Source organism: Squalius cephalus, assembly GCF_949319135.1.
Source record: "Squalius cephalus genome assembly, chromosome: 1".
NCBI lineage: Eukaryota > Metazoa > Chordata > Actinopteri > Cypriniformes > Leuciscidae > Squalius > Squalius cephalus.
Genome location: NC_137122.1, coordinates 30,880,630 through 30,904,622, shown reverse-complemented (window position 1 = coordinate 30,904,622; position 23,993 = coordinate 30,880,630). Strand labels below are relative to the sequence as shown.

The following is a 23,993-nucleotide window of genomic DNA, read 5'->3' as shown; positions in this document are numbered from 1 at the left end:
CGAGAGCATGAGTAGACGAGAGGGTCCTCGCGCACGCGCTATTATTGTTTTGACTGAAAATGCCGTCGGTTTCGAAAACGGCGGCGAGCGCTTCTCCTCAAACCGAGAAACCAACCCACTATACGTAAGTAAAGTAAACATTAAATGGACGAAAAGACGTTTCTGTGGAAGGTGGTGACTATTCGATAATCGACTGTCGGGTTTGTTTTTGTAACGCGTGCTGTTTCCTCTCCCTCTTGAGCGTTTTAAAATGGTGCTTTTCCTTTTGTAAATTCCTCCGAATGCACGCGCCTCTCAAATCTCAATGTTGATCAAACCAACAATCTCATGTCCGCTAAACATCGCATTTATTTCCGTATTAACGACGCGGTCGCGCTTCATGCAATTTAAAACTTGAGAAAGTGCTCTTCGCTTATTTGCTCAGAGCCCGCTCGTGTGAAAATGCTTGAAGACATGTAAACTGCACAACAGCAGAGCGAGCGAGTCGAGACGCTCGCTAGATGTAGCTAGCAGGCTGGTTTGTTAGCTGCATCCGCCTCCTTCCTCGGCCCGTGTTTCTTACTCTACGCACTTTTCCCTCCGTACGCACCGTTGGTTTGAATGGAACGTACGTCGAAGATTCTACGTAACTCTGAACGCTAATCGCGGAGTACTTGGCGTAAGCTTCTAATGTTGTAGTGGAGAGCCTTGATAAATAGCTCACAGTGGCTTTTGTACGCTATAAAACACATTCCCGTTCCCATTTAGCGGTTTATAAACGCATACAATGAACATTATATGTTTATAGTTGCTGAAAAGGTGGTTTATCATGTAACACATTTATCCAGGGCTGGTTTTGTTGTGGAATGGTCGCGTATAAGAAACTGCGCAGTGCAACAACAGCCACCACAGCTCCAAACTTTGAACGTAGTTTGACATTACTGTGTCCATACGGGTTTGTTTACATCAGTCAAGCGTAGTGTTCGGTGAGGAGGTGGTTGATTTAAGACGCTTTTGACCGTGCCTTTCCATTTTTAATTCTAGATATTTGAAGGAGTTCAGGACCGAGCAGTGCCCACTGTTTTTGCAGCACAAATGCACACAGCATAGACCCTTTACCTGTTTCCACTGGCATTTTCTAAACCAGCGAAGACGGAGACCCATACGGAGAAGAGACGGGACTTTTAATTACAGCCCAGATGTGTATTGCACGAAGTATGATGAAACGACAGGAATATGCCCCGATGGAGACGAGTAAGTAACTTGTTTTTATTATTATATAGGCCTATATACTGAAGTTTAGAAATCATTTCGCAGATAGTAGTAAAACTGCACGCCAATGCACGTTTATTTTGCGTAGACAGTGTGGCGGTTTGTGCTTGGGTTGCTCGAAACGAAGACGTGCTTTTGTTCGAATATTTGTAATAAATTGCGTCACTCATTTCAGTTGATGGGAATGCATGCGTTTTGTGGATCAGATCTGTCGATTGTAAATACACTGGGGCTTTCCGTTAACCATGAGCATGTTGTAGTTTTTTGACTCGTCTTGTTTTGTGTAGCACACACGCCCTCTTCATGAAATAAGAAGTTGAGCAGATCGTTGTCTTCTAAATTCACTGTGGTTTACTTTATGTTAATGTTTTACTCTCCGTATTGCCTAATAGCTTTTTCCTGTACAGTTCTTGCCGTTCGCTCGATGTGTGTTTGTGTATTTACTCGAGTCTCACTTCCACTTTTGACTGAGGACTCATCTCTCAGTTCCCAGTTTGCCCTGTGTGTAACAGAAATGTATATATTCAGTTTTGATATTGTGTTTCTAGCCATCCTTGTGTGTTGAGCTTAGGGAACTCAAGGACACGCCCCCTGTTCTCTGGCTTGTGATTGGCTCTCCCGTGCACGTACTCTTTTTTTCTTTTTTTTTGATTGGTTCATTGTTGTTACAACGTTCACTATTCCCTCTTCATACAAACTCATGTGTTTACAAAGCACGCTGTAGTCGTTGTTGGGAGGATATTTAAACTCCGACTTCAATGACTCTTATGTCTAAATTTACTCCAGACAGTTATATATTTTGTTCTCAGTTCATTTGTTTGAACTGAAAACATTGTGCACTAAATCATTTATTGATCCCTTGTGGGGAATTATGTTCTATAGTTATATATTAATATTATCGTGGGTTGTTTAAATCTGTGCGGTTTGATGTGGTTTATCTTGTGTTAGTTTCTTATTTACTCGTTGAAACTGTATTTAAACTTTGCTGAGGTAGTACTACAGTACAGTTCAAAGGCTCTATAAATGATGAGATCAGTACATAACTAACATACATAACAGTAGTCAACATTTGAAGTGGATCAAAAAAGTTAATCAAAGTTGTCCTAACTAAGACAAGAACGGGTATTGTTCAAAATGCATGTATAATTTTATGAAAGGTTTTGATCCACTTCAAATGTTGACTACTGTATAATGTCCACGGGACACTATACTGCTAGTCAGGTGTCATGTGGATTCTTGTCAAGTTTTTTCATGATTAAGTTTGTATTGTAAGTTCTTTGTTTTGATTTTTGTAATGATTCTGATCTCACTGTGAGATCGTCGGCTGTGAGACATCCCTGTCAACATTTTGATATACTATAGATTATATCTGTAATTAAACCTAACATTATTTTGATTGTACACCCTTAGTAATTCTATCATAACATGTTTTTATTGGTGTTACACAATATACAAGGACCATGTGGGTTATCTGCCAATATTAGAGACTTAAAAGGAGTAGTTCACTCCAGAATTAAAAGTTCCTGATAATTTACTCACCCCCATATCATACAAGATGTTCATGTCTTTCTTTCTTCTGTCGAAAATAAATTAAGGATTTTGAGTAAAACTTTCCAGGAGTTTTCTCCATATAGTGGGAACCAACGGTTTGAAGGTCCAAACTGCAGTTTCAATGCAGCTTCAGAGGGTGAAGCTGCACTGAAACGGCAATCTGGACCTTCAAACCCGTTGGGTTTTTGAAAGGACAGTAAAAAACAAAAACAAACTTTTTTTTTATTTTTTTATCTGATTCAAACCATATTTTGAGGTGGTTTGAAATGCGATTCCAATCAGATTTTTACAGATTTGTCTCAGTCTGGACACTGGCTTCTCAAATCATATTTAAAATAGTCTTTTGCGTCACTCTTAATGCGAGACACAATGATAACGTTAAAACTGGTGACACAAATGCTGCACATATTCGGCCGTGACTACAGCACAGAGTCGTTCTTAAGGTGCGTTCCGATTGACAGGGTCCCTCCCTATGCAGTGTTCACTGTTCCCTACTCCCCGAGCACGGGATGTCCATTGAAGTGGACTGTAATCTGACAATAATCTGAAATCTGTCATTTGAAACACCATGCAACAACGTCATCAAAGAAAGTGATATAACATAAATAAATATTGTGATTTACTTTACTTTCAAATTTAAAATGCATTCAAAATACATAAAAACACATTATGTAATAAATATAATCAAAATGAATAATAACATTTTAATTTAATTTAATCTCCATTTCTCCTGCGTTTTGAAAGCCTTGTCACATACGTGTGTATGCCTACGGTGTTACCAAAGTAAACCATGCAGACAGGTTGGTTATGCCTGGACACACAAATCTTATTTGATCACTTTCAATTAATAGTGCGGACAGTCTGCCTGAAAAAAATCTGATTTGCCTGCAGTTTGAACATAGCCGAAGCTTAATAGAGGAGCCACGGCATTTATGGGAATTTTCTCATTCACTTCAAATTTAGTAGTTATTCATATATTTCATAACAATGTTGTGATAGCTACTGCATTTACATTACAACAGTTCTTTGATATTTACAAAAAGCTATTTAGGCTATTTTCACCATAACATGAAAATAATGATAGACACCAGTGCTAGTGTGTGCAAGCATATTTTTCTTTGCTTACACTTGAACTGAAGGTTTATATTGGATTATTATTATTATTATTATTTGTCTTTTGAAACACTTTGTGCTCTGACTGACTTGCTCAAATTAAGCTCTAATGTAAATGGTTAAATAATTACAAAAATAATTTGTCCCGTGTCTGCCAAATTGAAATGTATGTCACATAGTTTGTGAATGCATAGATCACACATTCATTCATCCAGTAGCAGCAAGTCCTATGGTGACATCATTGCTGTTGCCATAGTTACTGTTGCTACCTGAACAAGATGCAGTTGCTATATTTGAGAAGATTATTGGGTATGTAGCATTTTCAGGATGAATCTGCTCTCCTCCAGGCTGCTGTGTGGATTGCCACAGCCCCATTTTCTGTGTGCCTTAAATCCTGTCTTAAAAATTAAATGCAGATTTCTTATAAATATCTGGTTCTCCTAATCTAATCTTGTCATGTATCAGTAATATGCATTACTCCTATTGTACAGTTTCAGTCCATTTTAATGCATTTTAAAACTAAACAGCACATGTGAACAACACCAACAATGCACATACATTTCATAATGTAATGTAATGTAATGTACATCCACTGTACTTCGACATATCTTGCAAAACAACTTCCAGCTGGGAAGTATTTCACAAGTGTTTGACTGTTTTAAAGTTGTGAAAGAGGTTTGCAGTGACATTAGTGCTTGTTGCTCTTCATGTCTCTTTATATTACATGGTACATTTAACATATTTAAGTGACAAAAATATATATTTGTTGATGAATTTAAAAAAGAATTTGAATATGCCTAGCTATAATTATTGATAATATAGTCACAGTAATTATTTTAAAACAGTGTGCGTATGTGTGGAAGCAAGACACAACCTTATTAAAACAAGCAGTTATTTAACTACACATTTTAACAGTGACAGCAAATGTACTTCCTTTACTCTAATCAAACTCATGTTAGCTCTGGAAATAGTGGATTTAGTACTATTTATACTAGTGTACTTTTCAGTTGCAGTGCTGGGAATAAAAGGAGTTCTTGCACACATTTTTGCCACCCTGTCATAGCAATGAAAAAGTTTTGTTGTCTGTTTTGTAACGCTTAAGTTTCGGGTCCAATTCTCACTATTAACTAGTTGCTTATTAGCATGCTTATTACTAGGATATTGGTTGTTTATTAGGCCTAGAACTTATATAAAGCATATATTAATGCCCTATTCTGCACGACCATATTCTACATCCCTTAATCATACCCAATGCCCAAACTTAACAACTACATTATTAACTATTAATAAGCAGTAATTAGGAATTTGAGGCAAAAGTCATAAAAGTTAATAGTGAGAATTGGACCCTAAAGTGGTCTAAATTAAATCTAAAGTGTGACCATCTGTTTATATCTCACTCTTTTTCTCAGTCACATTGTGGTATGTTAGAAATAGTTGTAGGGCAGGTAAGTGAAGTTTCAACACAATCGTATAGTTATTTTGTAACAACAAAATATAATAATGTTTCCAACCTCTCTATTTTATTATCTTTTTTAGATGACTTATTATTAATGTTTAAAAGTATCAGCATTTATACTGATGAGCTGGTGTTTTTCTCCTCAGTTGCCCATACTTACACCGGACCACCGGTGACACAGAGCGCAAGTACCATTTACGCTATTACAAGACCGGCACCTGCATCCATGAGACAGATGCCCGTGGACATTGTGTGAAGAACGGCCTCCACTGCGCCTTCGCTCATGGACCACATGACCTGCGGCCACCAGTTTATGATATCAGGTATCTTTTTTTTCCTTTGTGTTCTTAGAAAAGGTGCATATTAAAGGGTTAGTTCACCCAAAAATGAAAATTCTGTCAGTAATTACTCACCCTCATGTTGTTCCAACCCCGTAAGACTTTCGTTCATCTTCGGAACACACATTAAGATATTTTTGATGAAATCTAAGATCTGGCTCACTCCCTCATAGGCTGCTAAGTAATTGATATCTGCCAGCCCAGAAAAATTTGTAAAGACATAGTTAAAATAGTCCAAGTGACTACAGTGGCTCAATCTTAAGTTTATCAAGTGACTATAATACTTTTTGTGCGCAAACCCCCCCCCCCCCCCCCCAAAAATAACGACTTTATTCAACTATTCATTTTCTTTTGTGTGGGCCTCTGACGTGAGTTCATGAGAGCGTCACGACGCACGCGCGAGATCTGAGAAGATGACGCAGATGGGTCTCGATGTAGTGTTTAAAATGGTTCTAAACTGTGCATTTCCTGGATGTCCAAATCGTGAGAAACCAACGAGAAAACGTAAAAGTGCCTTACCAATGCCGCAAAATGAATGGCTTACCTTTCACACTTTCCCATCAAATGATCGTGAGCGTCATCTTCTCAGATCTCGCACATGCGTCGTGGCGCTCTCGTGAACTCACTCAGAGGCCCACACAGAAGAAAATGAATAGTTGAATAAAGTCGTAATTTTTTTGGGGGGGGGGGGTTTGCGCACAAAAAGTATTATAGTCACTTGATAAACTTAAGATTGAGCCACTGTAGTCACTTGGACTATTTTAACTTTGTCTTTACTTACTTTTCTGGGATGGCAGATATCGATTACCATGCAGCCTATGAAGGAGTGATCCAGCTCTCAGATTTATGAAAAAATATCTTAATTTGTGTTCCGAAGATGAACGAAAGCCTTACGGGGTTGGAACAACATGAGGGTGAGTAATTACTGACAGAATTTGAATTTTTGGGTGAACAAACCCTTTAACACCCGCCAAATGCGGGTGGATTTCAGCAGTGGCGTGTAATGCAGTCACTCCTACTAGCCATTTTGTCGGATTGAATTTTATATAGAATATACATTTTTCAACTGAAGTCTTTTCTGAAATAATAAACTAAGTTGAATGTAGTGTTGTCAAATATATACATTTTTCGATACATAATCAGACTGAAATATCTTAAACGCTTCCATTACTCATATTCCGTAGAATACACGATACCAGCAGCTGGAATAAATCCCTCGATGTGCAACATAAAGCTCACATGACTTAGTCTCAACTGCGGATGCGATTGGATAACTGGACTAAACAGTGAACCAATTTTTATTGCACAGCATCTAAAGTGTTAGTTTGATCATTCTGAAATGCCTGAGCCAAAGTCTTGGTTTAAATCCTTTACAGAAGCGTTTTACGAGATTGCATTCCTGTACCTCCGGACGCAAGATGACATGACTGCGTCTCTGTCTCTGCATTTTGTCTCTGCTCTCTGAGACGCGAGTCATTTATGAGGGAGCCACTGTGGCTTCAATTTTGTTCTCTTGAACACAAGAAGAAATTGTTTTTTTTTTCTTCTTTTTTTTTTTTTGCGCAAATATTCTATGCGACATTCCAGTTTTGTGCATAAGTTAAATTTGCAACTTTTAATTGAAACATAGCTAGTGGCTCTGTGCATGTGACCAGTAGCGTAAATCTGATTGGTCTGCCAGTGTTATTCGTAGTGCGATGGAAAAGAGATCTGTCACATGCGAATGTTTGTGTCAGTCTGAATAGACTCATTAACAGTCGTTCATTCAAATTATAATGTTTATTGCACCGAATTTTCACACTGAACATTCGTCTTGGTATGAACAGAGAGCCTTTAGAGAACAAGGAATCATCACACTAAAGGGCAGGAGGAAGTTCTTTACCGTGTGGCACTCAAATTCCTGTTTTTCTGCCAGGATTCCCAACCCCCAACTAACGCAAAAGCTGTGAATCCCCATTCGACATTGTTTTGTTATGACAATTGCTTTCAGTTGCTAAAAGCTGTTGTGGCTGTACACATTTTCAGTTGATTAGCAGGTATTTGCATATGTATTCAATTCATTAGCGAGCAGTCAGAGTACTTATTAGGGTGCTTACTCTAATTTGCAAAAATGTACCTTATTCGTTGTTTTGCAATTTACATTAATTAGCTTACACTTGCATTGCCGTGCAGTCTGCACAGCATAGCCACAAATGGTTAGATACTGGCCTGGAAATGTGGCTTACCAGTGATTAAATAACAAGAAATATGCCATCTCAGCAGTTGCCTAGCAACGCGTTGGTGGAAATAGCTGTTGCATCAAGACCAATCTTGGGGGGATTTTTTGGTGTTGCGTCTGAATGGGCGGGCTGACTTGTATAATCATGTTCACAGAGAGATCCAGGCACAGGAAGCTCTGCAGAACGGCCAGTTGGGATCCGGGGAGGGAATTCCTGACCTGCAGCCGGGTGTGCTGGCCAGCCAGGCCATGATTGAGAAGACCCTAAATGAGGACCCACGCTGGCAAGGTTACACAAAACCTTCCCACAGAAAAATAAATAAAAACTAATCTCAGTGGGGATGTTTACAGATTTCAGTGGCAGTGGGTACAAAATGACGCTGTATTCAATCAGGTCACTCATATTCAGGTTCTGTTCCCCTTTTTTGCAGACACCAATTTTGTTTTGGCCAACTACAAAACCGAGCAGTGCACCAAGCCTCCCCGTCTATGCAGGCAAGGCTATGCCTGTCCCCACTATCACAACAGCAGAGATAGGAGAAGAAATCCCAGAAAGTTCAAATACAGGTGAGATTTTGCAAAGAAATTGCAAAAGCAAAATATTCCCAAACAAAACCGAAGTCGAGACACTGTGTCACCTAAAACACATCCGAGAGTAGAAGTGACGATATTAAGGAATATTTGCTTTTGTAGCTTTTTTTTCCTTTTCTGTGTATATATATATATTAGGGATGCCACAATTCTCAATATAATATTGAACCGTTCGGTACGACATCCACGGTTCAATACGCACATGTGAATTGCGTTTTTTTCGGTTTTACGTTTAAATAATTTATGTGCGTTTTATTTATCTCCGAATTGACTGTTTGTGTGTGCCTGTAAGTCTACAAGCTGATAAGGAAATTCCCCGCGAGTAAATATTCAATATGCTCTAAATTTAGGGGGCGCTTAACCATCATTCCACACTTTAACATGGCGAGCGGCGGTGAAGTGAGGCTACAGTACGAGGAAGCGCCGGCGTCTTTCAAATCCGTGGTGTGGGGACATTTCGGTTTTGCCGTTGAGTATAGTGCCGAGGAAGATAAACAATAAACGGTAAACAATAAAAATAACTGTGTGCAAGCATTGTTTTACACGTGTAGCCTACTCAAACGGAAACACTTCCAACATGACTGCACATCAGCGGCGCCATCACCCAATATCACTGTCTGAAGAAGGCACAAATATGTTTATTTGAAATGGTCAATTTAAAGAGGTCGCACACCGGACGCGCAGCGCCACGTCTTTTAAATTCGAACACATTATTCTCTATGAGTGTACGTAGCGCTACACACACCGTCGGCGCCTTTCGGCTCAGGAACGTGTTCAAAATCCTGCCGCGCCACAGAATGCCATCTATATAGTTTTACATTAAATGTACATTTATTTGTCTCAAATCGTCGTTAATGTATATACTGACTTCACCCTGTGCTGCAATATACATTTAGTTTTACATTCATTCACAGAAATCAGCTGCTTGAATGAAAATTGCTGATGTTATCGGATTTTCAGGTGATATTGTCAATTCATTCAGTTAACGGACGCTCTGAGGTAAAGAGATGTCAGTGTTAATTGTATATTATACAATACACTAAGAACTAGTGGACTTTGCTTAGCTTTTAAGTAAAATAAAGGAGTATTGCAATAAATCGTTTTTATTTTTTTCTCCTTAACCTCTTACTGTTCCTATTGCCTAAGCACAGAATAACAAAAAAAACACTATTATGTGTCAAGCCATCAGAACCGAACCGAACCGTAAACCGTGGTTAAAAAACCGAGGTATGTATTGAACCGTGGGCTAACTGTATTGTTGCATCCCTAATATATATATATATATATATATATATATATATATATATATATATATATATATATATATATATATATATATATATATATATATATATATATATATATATATATATATATATATACACACACACACACATATATATATATATATTTCTCATGTCTTTGAGGCAAGAATAAGCTGAGTTTAATTTTTATGACACACTCCAGTTCACGGAGAAAGTGCATCCTGTTTGTTTTCTTTATTTTACAAAAGCACAATGTTTTGATTTTATTGTGAGTTTACACAAATAAAAGTAGACCCTTTTAGACCTGTTTGGAATGATGTTACTGTTATCTGTATGACCAAAAATGACAGAGTATTTTAAGCTGTTTCCGCTGTTGTCAGAAAAAATGCAGGTGATCGCGCCGGCGCCTCCATGACATGCAGTAAGCGCGCTAATACTTTAGCTTCCACACTCCACACAAACACTTGGATATTCGCCTAATAATAGGTTTATCGATTTATCTAGGTTAACTTTAGAGCAAGCATCCATGTAAAGTTGCTACTTATGTGTTTCAAATGATAAGCCATATTTGAGGTCAATGGATTGGCGAAGGTTTGGATTTCCTGCCTGACATAATGTAATTACCACAAATTTCTGTCTATGTTTCTGTGACTAACTGACTAATACAGTTTTGGCTGATTAAGCCTCCTCTAGTCCACTAATGTTCTAGTCAACACACTTCACTGTGACCAAACATTATGTTAGAGTAGCGATATGTACAATTGGCTAGTATAGTTTGGCTGTAATATCAAGAGGAGAACTTTACTACGACTAGTTTATTTAAAAACTTTTAATTTTGGTTTCAGGAAAAAATGATTTTTGTTTATCATTATTTTTAATTAACATAACACTCAATATTTGTTGAATTCAACATAAAACTGAATCCCTCTTGGCAGGTCGACACCCTGCCCAAGTGTGAAGCACGGCGATGAATGGGGCGAACCCTCCAAGTGTGAGAGTGGGGACAGCTGTCAGTATTGCCACTCTCGCACCGAACAGCAGTTCCACCCAGAGGTGAGACTGACACACCTTTACAACATTGAACTTGACTGATTGACTTGAGTTTATTTGATTTACATTATTATTTTTTATCTCACCAACTTCTATGTTCCTCTGTTTCAAGATTTATAAATCTACTAAATGCAACGACATGAGGCAAACTGGATACTGTCCAAGGGGACCATTCTGTGCTTTTGCACATGTGGAAAGTAAGCATGATTATAAAGAATTACTGTTTGCAATGTGTTTGTGTGTTGTAGTCATTAAACGCCTGAAAGGCAGTGATTTAATTTAGTTCAGTTATGGCTGCAACTGCAGGATTGCAGAAGTGAAAATGAAATTGTGTAGTGTGATTATCAAATCGCATAGACTGTGATTCAATTAAATAATTAGGTAAAACTGTCCTTGTTACATGTACTTGCTCTAGTAATAACAGTAAATTATGCATAATGACATGCAACTAACCGTAAACCAAAAGCTAATCTTATCCCTAACCCTATAGTAAATACTTGTTGTTAGTTAATATTACTCAGTATGTAAATGTATAATTACACTATAACAAGGACACCTTAAAATAAAGTGTACCCAATAATTCTGTGTTCTGCATGTTTCAGAGTGAAGCGCAGTGTCCAGTGTTTTCTTTGTCTCGGAGCGGCTCGGTTTGCATCACTTATAACATGCATTTGGGAACGTGAAATGCGCCAAAATAACTTGTAATGATAAGCGCTGATAAACCAGCTGTGGGGGATTCGCGCAAAAATAAAACATGGGTGGTTTAATGTTTGAAAATTAAGAAATTAAGACAGCCATAATTATTAGTATTGCCATTTTGCAGAATTTAAAATAAAAATTAGTAATATTATTATATTTTTCTTAAACTCTTCTTTTATTCTAAAGGGAAATATTAAAATAGTATTTTTTTTATTTTTTTTATGGTGATATTGATATATAATCACACATTTTGTCCAAATTGTGCAGCCCAAAAATACAAATACCAAAAATACAACTTTCAAATCCCATTTTAAATCAAAATGGATGTTTTTATGAGAAAAATATTTATTTATTTTTTTGTTGTTGTTGTTGTTGTTTTTTTTATTGTGCAGCCCTAAGTTGATGACTCTAAGGAATATTTGTGTGTGTGTCTGAAGGAATTCCTTCCACAGAGGAGACCATGAGCACGTTTCTCACAGCAATGCAGTCGAGTTCTCAGTCCAAGCTGGGCTCCCAGCAATATCCAGAGTGTCCAATCAGCGAGTGGAGCGCCAACATGAATTCCCTCACCAGCAGCGCGAGTAACAACGGACAGGCAGGAAACGTATGTTTGCGTTCACCTTCTCACACCTGTCTTGCATCTGTGGTAGAGAAAATGTCCTTAACTTAGGAAGCAGTTGATTGTTTTGTTGTTAGAGCTACTGTTTTTCTTTTCATTTCCTCAGTGTTTCATTTTGTTTTCTTTGCATCCATTTCTACTTATTGCAGTCTGTGTTGGAAAGCGAGAATACCTCAAATTCAAATCAGAGCTTTCTATTCAAATGCATTACACCAAAAATTAGACCTGATTGAGCTACTTTTTCTATTATTGTGAGCGAAATCCTCTCACATCTGCATCCACCTATTTGGCTGGCTCCAAAACCACATTTTTTAAGCTCATTTGTGCTTTTCTCCTTCAGGTATCATGCTCTAATAGTCCGACTGTAACACCAAGCTCAGGGAGCCACAGTTCTTTGTCCCCAATTGGACCCATCGGCAGACCAAAATGCTTTACTAATGGTAGCTTATGTTCAGAGTCCACCACGTCCAGTGTTTCCTCTCCGACGTCTAGCTATCCCAAAGCTCCGGGTTTTGAACGGGAGGATCAGGTACACATGACCGTTTTCTCTAGCCCTTTCTAAAGGGATCTCCTGCAAGACTGCAGGCATGACACACACTGCAAGCTTCACTTTGATTTATTTGCCCCTGGGTCATTTTCATTTCACCACTTTTCTCTTTTGTTTTTTAGCGATTTGTTGTCAAATGAAAATCACTTGTCTTTAGTTGTCAATATTCAGTTGTTGTTGTTGAAACTTTCACGTCAGTCTTTGAGATTGAGGGTGTGGTGTCATTGTGTGCGCAGGTATTAATACTTTGGCTTTGAAATGCCACATGAACTTGTTTATATTGTTCATTTATCGTTCATGTTCTGATGTCTAAAATAATCATTTAAATGCTGTAGTAATCCGAGAACGACACCCAGAGGCCACATAACCATGTTGTGGTCATCATAAAATATCAAAACGAAGCACGTTGTAATGGTATACAGTAACAAACATCTTTAAACCACAGAAGGGCGGGTAAAAATTTTTTTTTTTTTTTTGTCTTTTCCTGAGCAGGTAGCAATTCCCTACACAATACCACCCCTGGTTGCCTTAACAACATCAGGTCACATGATAGGATGTATTATCTGATTTCAGGCAAAGAACCAGAAGAGCCAGTCTGGGGAACATAATCAAAAGTTAATGGACCATGACAAACAGGTAAAGCAACCTAGTCCTCATATTCACTCATTTTACAACCTTACAAGCAAAGATTGCAAGCAAAGACATAAAGTGGTTAGAGCAGTGGATCAGGTTATCATCTATGTTTTCATCCTCATTTACAAGATATAAATATCATATAGCATTAGATATCATCTGACATTAAAAAAAAAAAAAAAATTTGTATTTGCATGTTTTTTTTTTTATGACAATGTTTAAAACAGTGTTATCACTAACTAAATCATTTTCGATAATTGAAATAAATCTGAAATAATATAAACTATAAATATTAGATGAAACGCTTAAAAAACTTGAACGAAAATTAGAAATGTTGTTGGCAATAAACTGAAATAAACAAGTTTAAGTTCTAAAAGTACTAAAACAGAAATATAAATAAATGGAAGCTAAATAGACTTATATTATATATCACTAAAACTATAATACTAAACTTACACTTTTTACAGTGTAATTATACTTTTTTATAGTGTAATTATACTTTTAAATACAGAGAAAAAAATAACTATTTTGTACTTTCTACATAATTAGGGGTTGTTTTAGGGTTAGTTGCTTGTAATTATGCTTTTTTTTTTTTTTTTTTTTAAAGGGACAGTACATATGAATGAATGAATGAGGCATTTATATAGTGCTTTCATATGTACTACTGTACACCCAAAGCGCTGTACAATCATATCAGGGGATCTCTCCTCAACCTCTCTCCAAAAATATTCATGAATGTAAATGTTCCCAAATTAGCCAGACGGCTAGTTTTCATTGGTAGTCCCTTTGCCAGATGTTATTAGGCCTAAAAACTAGAGAAAACAAAAGAAAAACAACAAAAATAGTAATACAACCAGAAACTGTAAACAACTCTGTAAAATACAATTAAACAACATAACATACAAAAAGACAAATGTACTTATTTTTTAAAGACAAAGTATTGTTTTGGGTGAAATTATGAGGATAATAATAATAATAGTATTAATAAAGGTATCAACATTAATGTTGTCACATTGTTGATTATGATCAATTTCAAATTTAAAAATGATTGTATTGCTTCCTTTCACAGGCTCACGGTGGCGTGTTCTCGGTGGTGAACCCACTAGCGTCCAGCATAACATCAAGCATCACGTCCAGCTTGGCCTCCAGTATCGGATCTGACAGTTCGTCACCCACCACTTTATCAACCATGAATGCAAAAGCCACGCCTTTCTATCCAGGCAGCAATACTGTGGAGTCAGTAATAGGTAAGGTCCATTGCAGCACTCTTTCGACTTAGAGCCGTCTAGCCAAGTGCTACATCCAAGAGAAAAAGTACTTGAGACAGACTCAGCCCAGATAAGGCAGTGCAGATAAATGCAGAGTGTTTAGTGAAGTCGAAGGAAGTGTATTTGTGCCAATGCATTAGCCATAATTCAGTGAGTCCACTAAAGATCACTAGCAGAAGCAGCAATGACTCAGCAGCACAGAGCTCGGTGGATGGTAAGTGCTTCTGCCTTTACCTCTGCCTTTTCTTTGAGCTAATTCAAGTTAGAACTTATGTTACCTGAACACAGCTTTTGATGTATGTTATTGCTCACTGTGATTGGATATGAACTGAAATTAATCGTATTGCGGGATGGATAACTAAATGATCATGCCTTTTATCACTTTGTTTTTCTATTTTAGAAAACATAACAAAACATCATTAATAGCTTCATGCAATATTGTCTCTGTAAGCAGCTGCTTTTTTATATCCACTTTGCAAAAATATTGAATCGCAGCACTTTCCTTGCTCTTAGGATCTGCACTTGACCTAAATTTTAGTGACATCAATGTTGCCTCCCTCGACAAAGAGCTAGAGGACCAAGACAACAATGGCCTTGGTTTAACAAGTAAGACTTTATTGTTGTTGTTAGTTTTAGCTTGTACTAGGTATATGATGCAGTTAATATTGAAACACTTTTTTTTCACCGTAGGTCAGAGGTTATTAGGAGGCTCTGCTCCTGTCAATATTCCTGGCTCTCTGGCTCGGTCTTCCTCTCTGCATTCCTCGTCGTCTCTATCTGCCTCCCCGCTCAGCTCGCTGTCTCAATCCCTGTCCCAGTCTCTCCTCACTGGAATGGCCTCCCAGCAGAGCCAGCCACAGGCACCACCTGTTAAACCTGAACACGGCCTTCTAGGAACACCAACGTCTACACAGAACTCCTTAGGTAAGGACTGTACGGTTTGGAGATTGTCACATTCAGGATGAAAAGGGACAAAAATTACTACAGAAGATTAATAGCTGAATAATGAATTAATCTGCCATAAAGAGATAAACTATACAATATTGTCTCTGTTAGCAGCTGCTTTTTTATATCCACTTTGCAAAAATATTGAATCGCACCACTTTCCTTGCTCTTCCAAGGATCTGCACTTGTATATATTTATTTAGTTTTAATTAGTTTTATATATTTAGTTTTCATAAAAATTACTGACCCCAAACTTTTGAACGGTAGTGTATATTGTTACAAAATATTTCTATTTTAAATTAATGTTGTTCTTTTTTAACATTTTATTCATCAAAAAATCCTGAAAAAAAAAATATTAAGCAGCACAACAGTTTCCTACATTGATAATAAATCAGCATATTAGAATGATTTCTGAAGGATCATGTGACACTGAAGACTGGAATAATGATGCTGAAAATTCAGCTTTGCCATCACAGGAATACATTACATTTTAAAAAATATTAAAATAGAAAAACATTATTTTAAATTGTAATAATATTTTACAATATTACTGTTTTTCTGTATTTTTGATCAAATAAATTCAGGCTTGAAGAGCATAAGAGACTTCTTTCAAAAACATTAAAAATGGTAACGTTTCCAATCTTTTGACTGGTACTGTATGTGTATATGTATAAATATATATAATAACTATTTTCTATTTTAATATACTTTAAAATGTCATTTATTCCTGTGATGTAAAGCTGAATTTTCAGCATCATTACTCCAGTCTTCAGTGTCACATGATCCTTCAGAAATCATTCTAATATGATGATTTGCTTCACAAGTAACATTGTTGATTATTTTTATTATTATCAGTGTGAAAACAGTTCTGCGGCTTAATATATTTGTGGAAACAACATTCTTTGATGAATAGAAAGTTCAAAAGAACTTATTTATTTGAAATAGAATATTTATTTGAAATAGAAATAGAAATCTATATAAAACATAAATGTGTTTACTGTCACTTCTGATCAATTTATACCTTTATTCCTTCTTGAATAAAAGAGTAAAAAAAAATCTTCTTCTTTTTTTCTATTTCTTAATTTTCGCATGCCATTATGTATTATAAGGGTGAGGAAATCACAAAATATCTGATGATATCACATTAATAAACCAGAAATCGTTTTTGCTACAACTTTGAGGAAATGCATTTTGTTACTGACTTTGTGGTCAGCCTGTCCTAAAGTAAAGTATTTCATGGGCATTCAAAAAACAAAGTGGAAAATACTGTTGTGCTCATCTAAATTACATAAACAAAACGTTGGCAAACCCAACTATAAATCTCTGTTGTTACCCAACAGAATAATAAAAATGTGTAAGTTGTGTAGCAGCCAGCTAAACAGATTAAAACTTTATTTGTGTGCACTATGCATCAGGTGTTCTGTGGGCGTGCCATCTGAGACTAAGGCTATTACTTTCCTAAACTTTTCAAGTATGATCACAGTCTCATGAATATTTGAGTTGATGTAATAATGTGTTGGCCTAGGTCTGAATGGCGGAGCAGGGAGTATATGGGACTTCATGAGTGGCAGCTTCTCTCCCAGCCCGTCTCCAGTGTTCAGCAGCCTTACTTCCAGCACGGTCGGCTCCAGCAGCGCAGACATCGGCCGGCTCCTTCGAGAACTGGATGAAGCCAAGCGCAAGATAAAGCAATGGGAGGAAGCCTGGCACCAAGTCAAACAGGTAAAGATGTGCTTGCTTTTTTGTGGGCCTTATGAGATGGGTGACGCTTAAAACAAATGTTTTTGTCTAGCAGCCATTAAATTCTCCTGTAGGTTGTCTCTTAGAGATTCATGCCTAGTTTTATTGTAGAAAATAAAGTCTGACACTGCTTTACTTTGCTTATTGATGCCCAATTACCTTACAGTGACACCTCAAGCTATTGAGTGCTGCAGTGATGATGCATTTCTGTAGGCCCTGGTTCCCTCAACAAAAACCCAACAGGATTTTTCCATTGGCTCGATTATTACAGAAAATAAGCTCTGTGACCAACAGTTTATGATTCTTACCTGTTTCGAACACCACTTTTATGAATTGTGAAGTCTAAATACAATAGCCGGAAGTAAAAAGCTAAATGCAGACTATAAACGAAATACTCACATGGCTTCAACATCACCGCCATTAAAGGATTAGTTCACCCAAAAATGCAAATGATCCCATAATTTTTTGCAAGAAAAACATCCATATTTATAACTCCGATTTTGTTTGGCTGAAAGAAGAAAGTCATACACACCTAGGATGGCTTGAGGGTGAGTAAATTATGGGATAATTTTCCATTTTGGGTGAATTAACCATTTAAGCTTCTGACAAATCTTTCAGTCTTTATTTAAAAACATTTCCCCGAGTTAGAATAGTTGCAAGAGCATGATTACAAACACAATAAGGCTGTAAAAGCAGACCAGTGGGTAAGATGAGTTTACCTGTTCGGTGTGATGATGTTTAATGTCCCCGACATCCTTTAAAGCTTTAAAAACAAATCACAAGGTATGCATTTGTAAACCTGAAAATATTTTGAGCTTGTGTTCACCACAGACCTTATTTCAGGCATTTGACCAAAAACCCATTCAAAAAAACCCTTGACTTTGGGGGCAATGGGACCGGAAGTGAACCCGTTTCCACGTTTTGACCTATAGATATATGTCACACCTGCAGCACTCCTTTAGCTTGGCAGCTTGAAAAAAGCCCAGAAGGCGTAGAATCAATTTAGTCGTTATTATCAGATGGAACGTCTCATTAAAACGCACCTCTCTTAGGCCTGTGAAGCGTGGCAGAAAGACGCTCACGAAGCGAAAGAACAAGCTAAATCGGCAGAGGCAGAGCGCCAGCTGGCGGAGCAGAAGCGGGAGGACACCGAGCACAAACTGAAGGAACTGCAAGGAGACTTTGACGTTTTGTGTCGCTCCCCCAACACGCCTCTTCTGCGCAGCTACGGTGAGCTGGACCAGCTCCCTCTACCAAAGCTGCGCTCCATCCAGAGCCAGCTGCGCTCTGACCTAGACCTCATAGACGGGGTAAGAAGGACCAGGTCCCAACACACATAAGTCACCATGTCACATTTACACACACTCTAAGTAAGACCGTTGTACTCTTCCCGTCAAGTAGACGTAAGCGTGGCTTATGGGGGAAGAGTGGGCAACGCGGTTTAACATCCACATGAGTCAGTCATGCATGACGCACCGCATTGAATCTGTCAGAGTGTGACTGATGTTAACTCTTCTTTTTCTCAACACAGGTAATATATCAGCTTCAGTCAAAGAAATGTATAGTTTGCCAAAAGCATGATCGTTCCATTGTCCTGCAGCCTTGCCAACATTATGTACTTTGTCAGAACTGTGCGTCTGGTAAAACGGAATGTCCTTACTGTAAGACGAAAATATTGAAGTGGTGATGTACAGCTATCCAAGGTACTATTTAATGATTTAGCCCTTTGAAGAACTACTAATACATAATATTATTATTATGCTTACAGTTTCTAAATAGCATTCTTTTTTGTGTTTCAGTATTTCATATAGTGATTCAGTTGATTGTTTTATTGGAATCTAAGTGGTGTTTGACTGATACAAATCAATTACTTAAATGCAATACCTGTTTTGTACAAGCTAGATTATCCATTTTCATAAAGCATTAAACAATTTCCCCTTAATAACTGCTTTAGGCATTTATAGTCAGTTGGCCCTGATTTGACTGTTAGCAACAAAATCATCGGTCCGACGCCATTACTGCTACTAGCTGTGTGAAGAGGATTTCTTTGAGGGTTCTTGTTAAAAGCACTTTGTTGACTTGGAAATTTGTCTGAGGGTATTTTTTGTTTTTTTAGACATTTTGCTTTAAGCTGCTTTGTAGGTTTTTTTTTTTTAATTTTCTTAGATTTATATATATTTTTTTCCCAAATATGCTAAAGTATGAAGCTTTTGTGTGTACTGTGAAACATTAATAGAATATTTCATTTTTTCTTACTGTTAAATCATGGTATAGTGTGTATATAACTTGTTAGTTTTCATATAAATTAGTACTAGTTAATATTACATTTATTGTTACTTAAATTTTTCAATCAAATAAGTGCAAACTTTGAATGCATTTTAGGCATAACCAGCAGCTGTAATATCAGTAAGGCACATACTGTATGCTAAGGCATTTAGTAAATCGATTTCTCCGTCTTATAGTGACTATTTAGATATACATTATGTAGTTGTTAGATGAGCACACGTGTTCTGAAGTCCTCAGCGACACAGTAATTATTATTTTTTATTTTTTTTGGACTTTAGCCTTTCAGATATGTTAGAACATATATCTGATTCCTGGCCACTCCCTCTTAAGTGCCTTGCCTTAAAAACATTCGAAGCATCTGTGAAGAGTTTAGGATTGTAGTACAAATCTCATCCGCTTGTGCAAAGTTCTGCAAAGTATGTATTTTTCAGTAGTACCATTTTATCAGAGGATTTACCGGCCTAATTCAGTACTGACGTATTTCCGAGAGACTTCACCCTGGTCGGTGCCTGAGCTCTTGAGGTTCAGCTAAAGAATCGTTCCCTCTTCTTCATTAACGATGGTGCTTTTTGAGTACAGCTTCATTGTCGTTAGAAATGTTGAATCATCCTTAATTTAAATGTGTAGGGATATTCAAATCAGGAAATGTGTGTTTCTTTGAGTGCAAAAACTAAACTGGCTTAGTACATTTCTGTTTATTGAAATGTGTAGAATTGTAGTGCTCTGTAGTGTTTACAGACGGACATCATTGGTGTTTTTTCGTATCCAAATTCGACAGTGTAATGTGCTTAGGTAATCTAATTGAAATGACCTGCTACTGTGTTATCTGAAACTTTTTTTTTTTTTTTTCTCCTTGATTTTTTTATTTTTTATTTCTTGTTCCTTTCATATTTACAGCAACGAGTTTGTGCGGTAAATTGTCAGGTACACAAAGGTGCAAGTTTCTTTTGTCTTTTGAAATCGGGATAAACAGTTTACTTCAAAAGGGATGGTTATTGAGGATCTAATTGTCCAGACCCTCTTTTTTTTTCTTTTTTTTTTTTCTTTCGTTCAGCTTCGCGAGGCAAAGACAGTGTATATATGATTTCTATGCTTTCTTTCTTGCATTGTATCTAAATCCACAAGGTCTGTATGTAGCTCATTTTCTTAACATTTGGACTGATTTGTCACTGCATGTGTCAGTGTGTAACTTTTGTTAACCAGCTGAAGCTCTAGATCACACTGCCAAATGTAATGAGCAGACTTATTCCGTCTTTCGGTCTGGCATCGCAGTCGATCGCTCAAAGTATTCAGAAATATTTTTGTGCAGTGCTTCAGATGCATTGACTATGTGCTTCTCTTTTCTAGTTCGATTAGCAAAGACATGTTCTCGTTCGTACAATGGTTGACGTAGATAGGTTGAAATGGATCAAAGCAGCTCTGGGTGTGATTTTTCCAAGTGTTCATGAGCTTTTTAACGTGTCACTTTGTTGAGTGATTAGTTCCATTATTTGGTTATTGGACCATAGCATAGGGTTTTGTTAAACTATAAAATGTGGTTGAAATGTGTGGGATTTCACACATTTATTTCTCAAATTAAGAGTGCGGTCAAATCAAGTGTGGACTTTACTCAAACGAACCAAAGTGGTATTGTAGTTTATACTTGTTTCAGAGTTCAATTGAAGTGGTGTACAATTACTATGTCAGTTTTTCAATGTTTAATTTGACAGGACAACTATGCCAACTACTTTTGCTGACAATATTAATGGACTAAATGCCCATTTTTTTGTAGTTTCTACCAAAGACCTTTACTATTCTTTGTTCTCACTTCAATTTTATAACTGCATTTTCATTTTAACATTTTGAGTAAATAGTTAGAAAAATGACCGAACCTAGTACCTTATTTACATTATATGTGCATTCAAAAAATCCTAATGAATCACAATTCTTTAATAACTAAATAAAAAGATTGTTTTTTTTTTTTTTTTTTTTTTTTTCTCAGTAGAAACGAAATAAACGATAACATAGTATTGAATTGGCTGTAATCTACAGTGAAGGAATGTCATAGTAATGAATGAATATTTGTGTTGATATTCTTAAGTGGCCATATGGATTAGTGCTTATTTGAAGTATATATTATTTCTTTTTATACAAATAATACTCGTAAAATTCTGAAATCAGTTTTGAAACATTTAGTTGTTGTGCACTACTTGTATGCTGTCAGGAATTTAAAAGAGTATCTCGTAAGGTGCTTTCTTTAGTTTCCATTTGACTGGTGTTTGTTTTTTCTGTCTGTTCTTCAGAATTTGGATATGAAATAAGAAATCTTTTAACTTATTATTATTTTTTTTTAATCTTTGAAGTCTATTATTGTATTGTCAAATGTTGTCTAATTTGATTGTGATGTAAAATGGGTCCCTTGCTCATGAGCTAGTTGAAATGGCTGAGACAGACATTGGGTTACATTTATGAAAACTAAAATATCTACATTTCCTAGCCTTAAACCTCACTTTTTGGCCTAGATACGTTTGCCTGTTATAGTATTGAACAAGTAAAAAATATAGACCTGCACTTAAATGTCTGATTCACAATCAGTCATTCTGCTTGATGATAATAATTGTTAAATCTTGGAAGGATCAAGTCTCTTAGGATCAAATTTGTGCCTTTAATAAAACCACATTGAAAGTATTTTTCATTGAACAAATGGGTTAGCCCATCTTACGAAATGAGCTGAATTTTAGTGCCTTGGGACATTTTAATCTGTATTTCTCAATGCACAGACTTTCTAAAGACCAGTGTATTAAAATAATACATAATTACTCTGCCATGCCTTTGAACGTTTCACTAATAAGTGATTCTGAAAGAGAAATATTTATTGATGTTGAAAGTCAGCATGTACAGTGTCTGCTGTCAAATGAACAGTTAAGGTGTTTTGTGATTGTATTCTCTACCAAGGGTGTGTTAAAAGTAGCAGCTCATCTGAACAGTTTATGAAGCATGACAAAATTAAAGTGGAATTGTTGCAAAAACTAGTCATTGTGAGTTTGGGCTTCCAAATTATTTTTCTCTGTTACTGGTTTGCTTTACAGTGAGTTTTTGTACACAATCTATAATTATGGCATATATTAATCTTTTAGTCAAATAAATCTAAACCACAGCATGAGAGGTTTGGATTTCACACACACGAAACACCTCTGTCTGCATCAGCCATTTTAATACCAACTGTAATCTAAAATGACCATTTAACATTGATGTAAGACCAGACATCTGTAATTAAAGAAGCACCAAGGACTCTTGTTTAGCAATGTGTAAATTAATGTATTGGACATTTACCATAATGCTCTGCAGTGGAAATAATAATTTCTTTGTTTCTTTTTGCATTCTTGTGGATTTCTTTTGTTCATTTGTTTGTTTTTCTAATTTTGTTCTCTATCAGTAGTGTGATTTATTGAACCTAAGGTTTTATGCAATCTTGTATATACATATTACATATGAAACTGGTTAAATTTAGCAAACTAGCCAGCCAGGGGGAAAAACCTATTACAATAGTAAACTTTTATAAGAGGCTAAAATAATAATAAATAAAAAAAAATGACAGTTTTTTTTTTTTTTTTTTGGAACCACTGTTCCCTATAATTAATGTTATGGGTAATCGAACATTAAATCCCTGAATATTGAATGTACCATTCAAATTAGATATAAAATGGGTCACTGGAATAACTTGGAGAACAGTTAATCTATAATGATGTAGCACTAGTTTTGTGAATTGCGAGACATTACAAATAAATTTATAAGTTAAACAATTGCAGTTTTCAAGTTTGTGTATTTATCCGTGTAACAATTTGATGGAATTATGAGATGTATTTTTCTCAGGGTTTTACAGGAGAACTGTAGAATAGAGAGAGATGTCCAATTTTCAAAGGAAACTGCAACTCACAGATTTATTAGCTCAAAAGTCAAAATGAGGAAAACATTTATATTGCGAGGAAGAAACATATCCCTTATTTTGGTACAGTATGCATCAATATATAGAACAGCTTATATTCTAATTAGTGTTGAAATACTATACAATTTGCTGTCAATATAATATGTTTGTGTATGTGTTGTCAACACAAGACCTTAAAACATTTACTGGGAGTTATGTGTTTAAGTTATGGAGGTTTCTTTATGGAATAGTTGTACGTTTTGATGCCCGTTAAGGCCAGAGAGGTTTCTCTTCACTAGAATTACTTAAGATGGTATTATTTATAATGCATAATCTTTCTCTTGTAGTGTATCATTTAAAATTGTTAACACTTGTCTACACTACAGCAGTTATGCAATGGTTTACAGAATTCATGGAATTATTTTTGTCATCATGGGAATTAAATAATTTTTCATCTTTAACCTGGCTCGAGTGTTTTGTCTTATTCCCCTTATGTGCTTCTGAATCATCAGTTGCTGA

At 36.4% G+C, this 23,993-nt stretch overlaps 1 protein-coding gene across 2 annotated transcripts; it reads left to right on the top strand.

Moving 5' to 3' along the window:
• Window positions 1–59: 59 nt before the first annotated feature.
• Window positions 60–23,940, top strand: unkl (unk like zinc finger; the record flags this gene model as incomplete). Of its 2 annotated transcripts, XM_079887130.1 has the most annotated exons (16): window positions 60–124; window positions 1,024–1,233; window positions 5,518–5,694; window positions 8,083–8,216; window positions 8,359–8,494; window positions 10,719–10,836; window positions 10,946–11,030; window positions 11,970–12,136; window positions 12,492–12,680; window positions 13,272–13,334; window positions 14,401–14,578; window positions 15,113–15,205; window positions 15,290–15,523; window positions 17,070–17,266; window positions 18,337–18,594; window positions 18,816–23,940. In XM_079887130.1, the coding sequence occupies 16 exons, from the start codon at window positions 60–62 to the stop codon at window positions 18,969–18,971; spliced, it is 2,460 nt and encodes an 819-aa protein (XP_079743256.1). In that variant the 3' UTR covers window positions 18,972–23,940. The 2 variants fall into 2 exon arrangements, with proteins under 2 accessions (XP_079743256.1, XP_079743257.1); XM_079887131.1 differs by lacking the exon at window positions 12,492–12,680.
• Window positions 23,941–23,993: the final 53 nt, after the last annotated feature.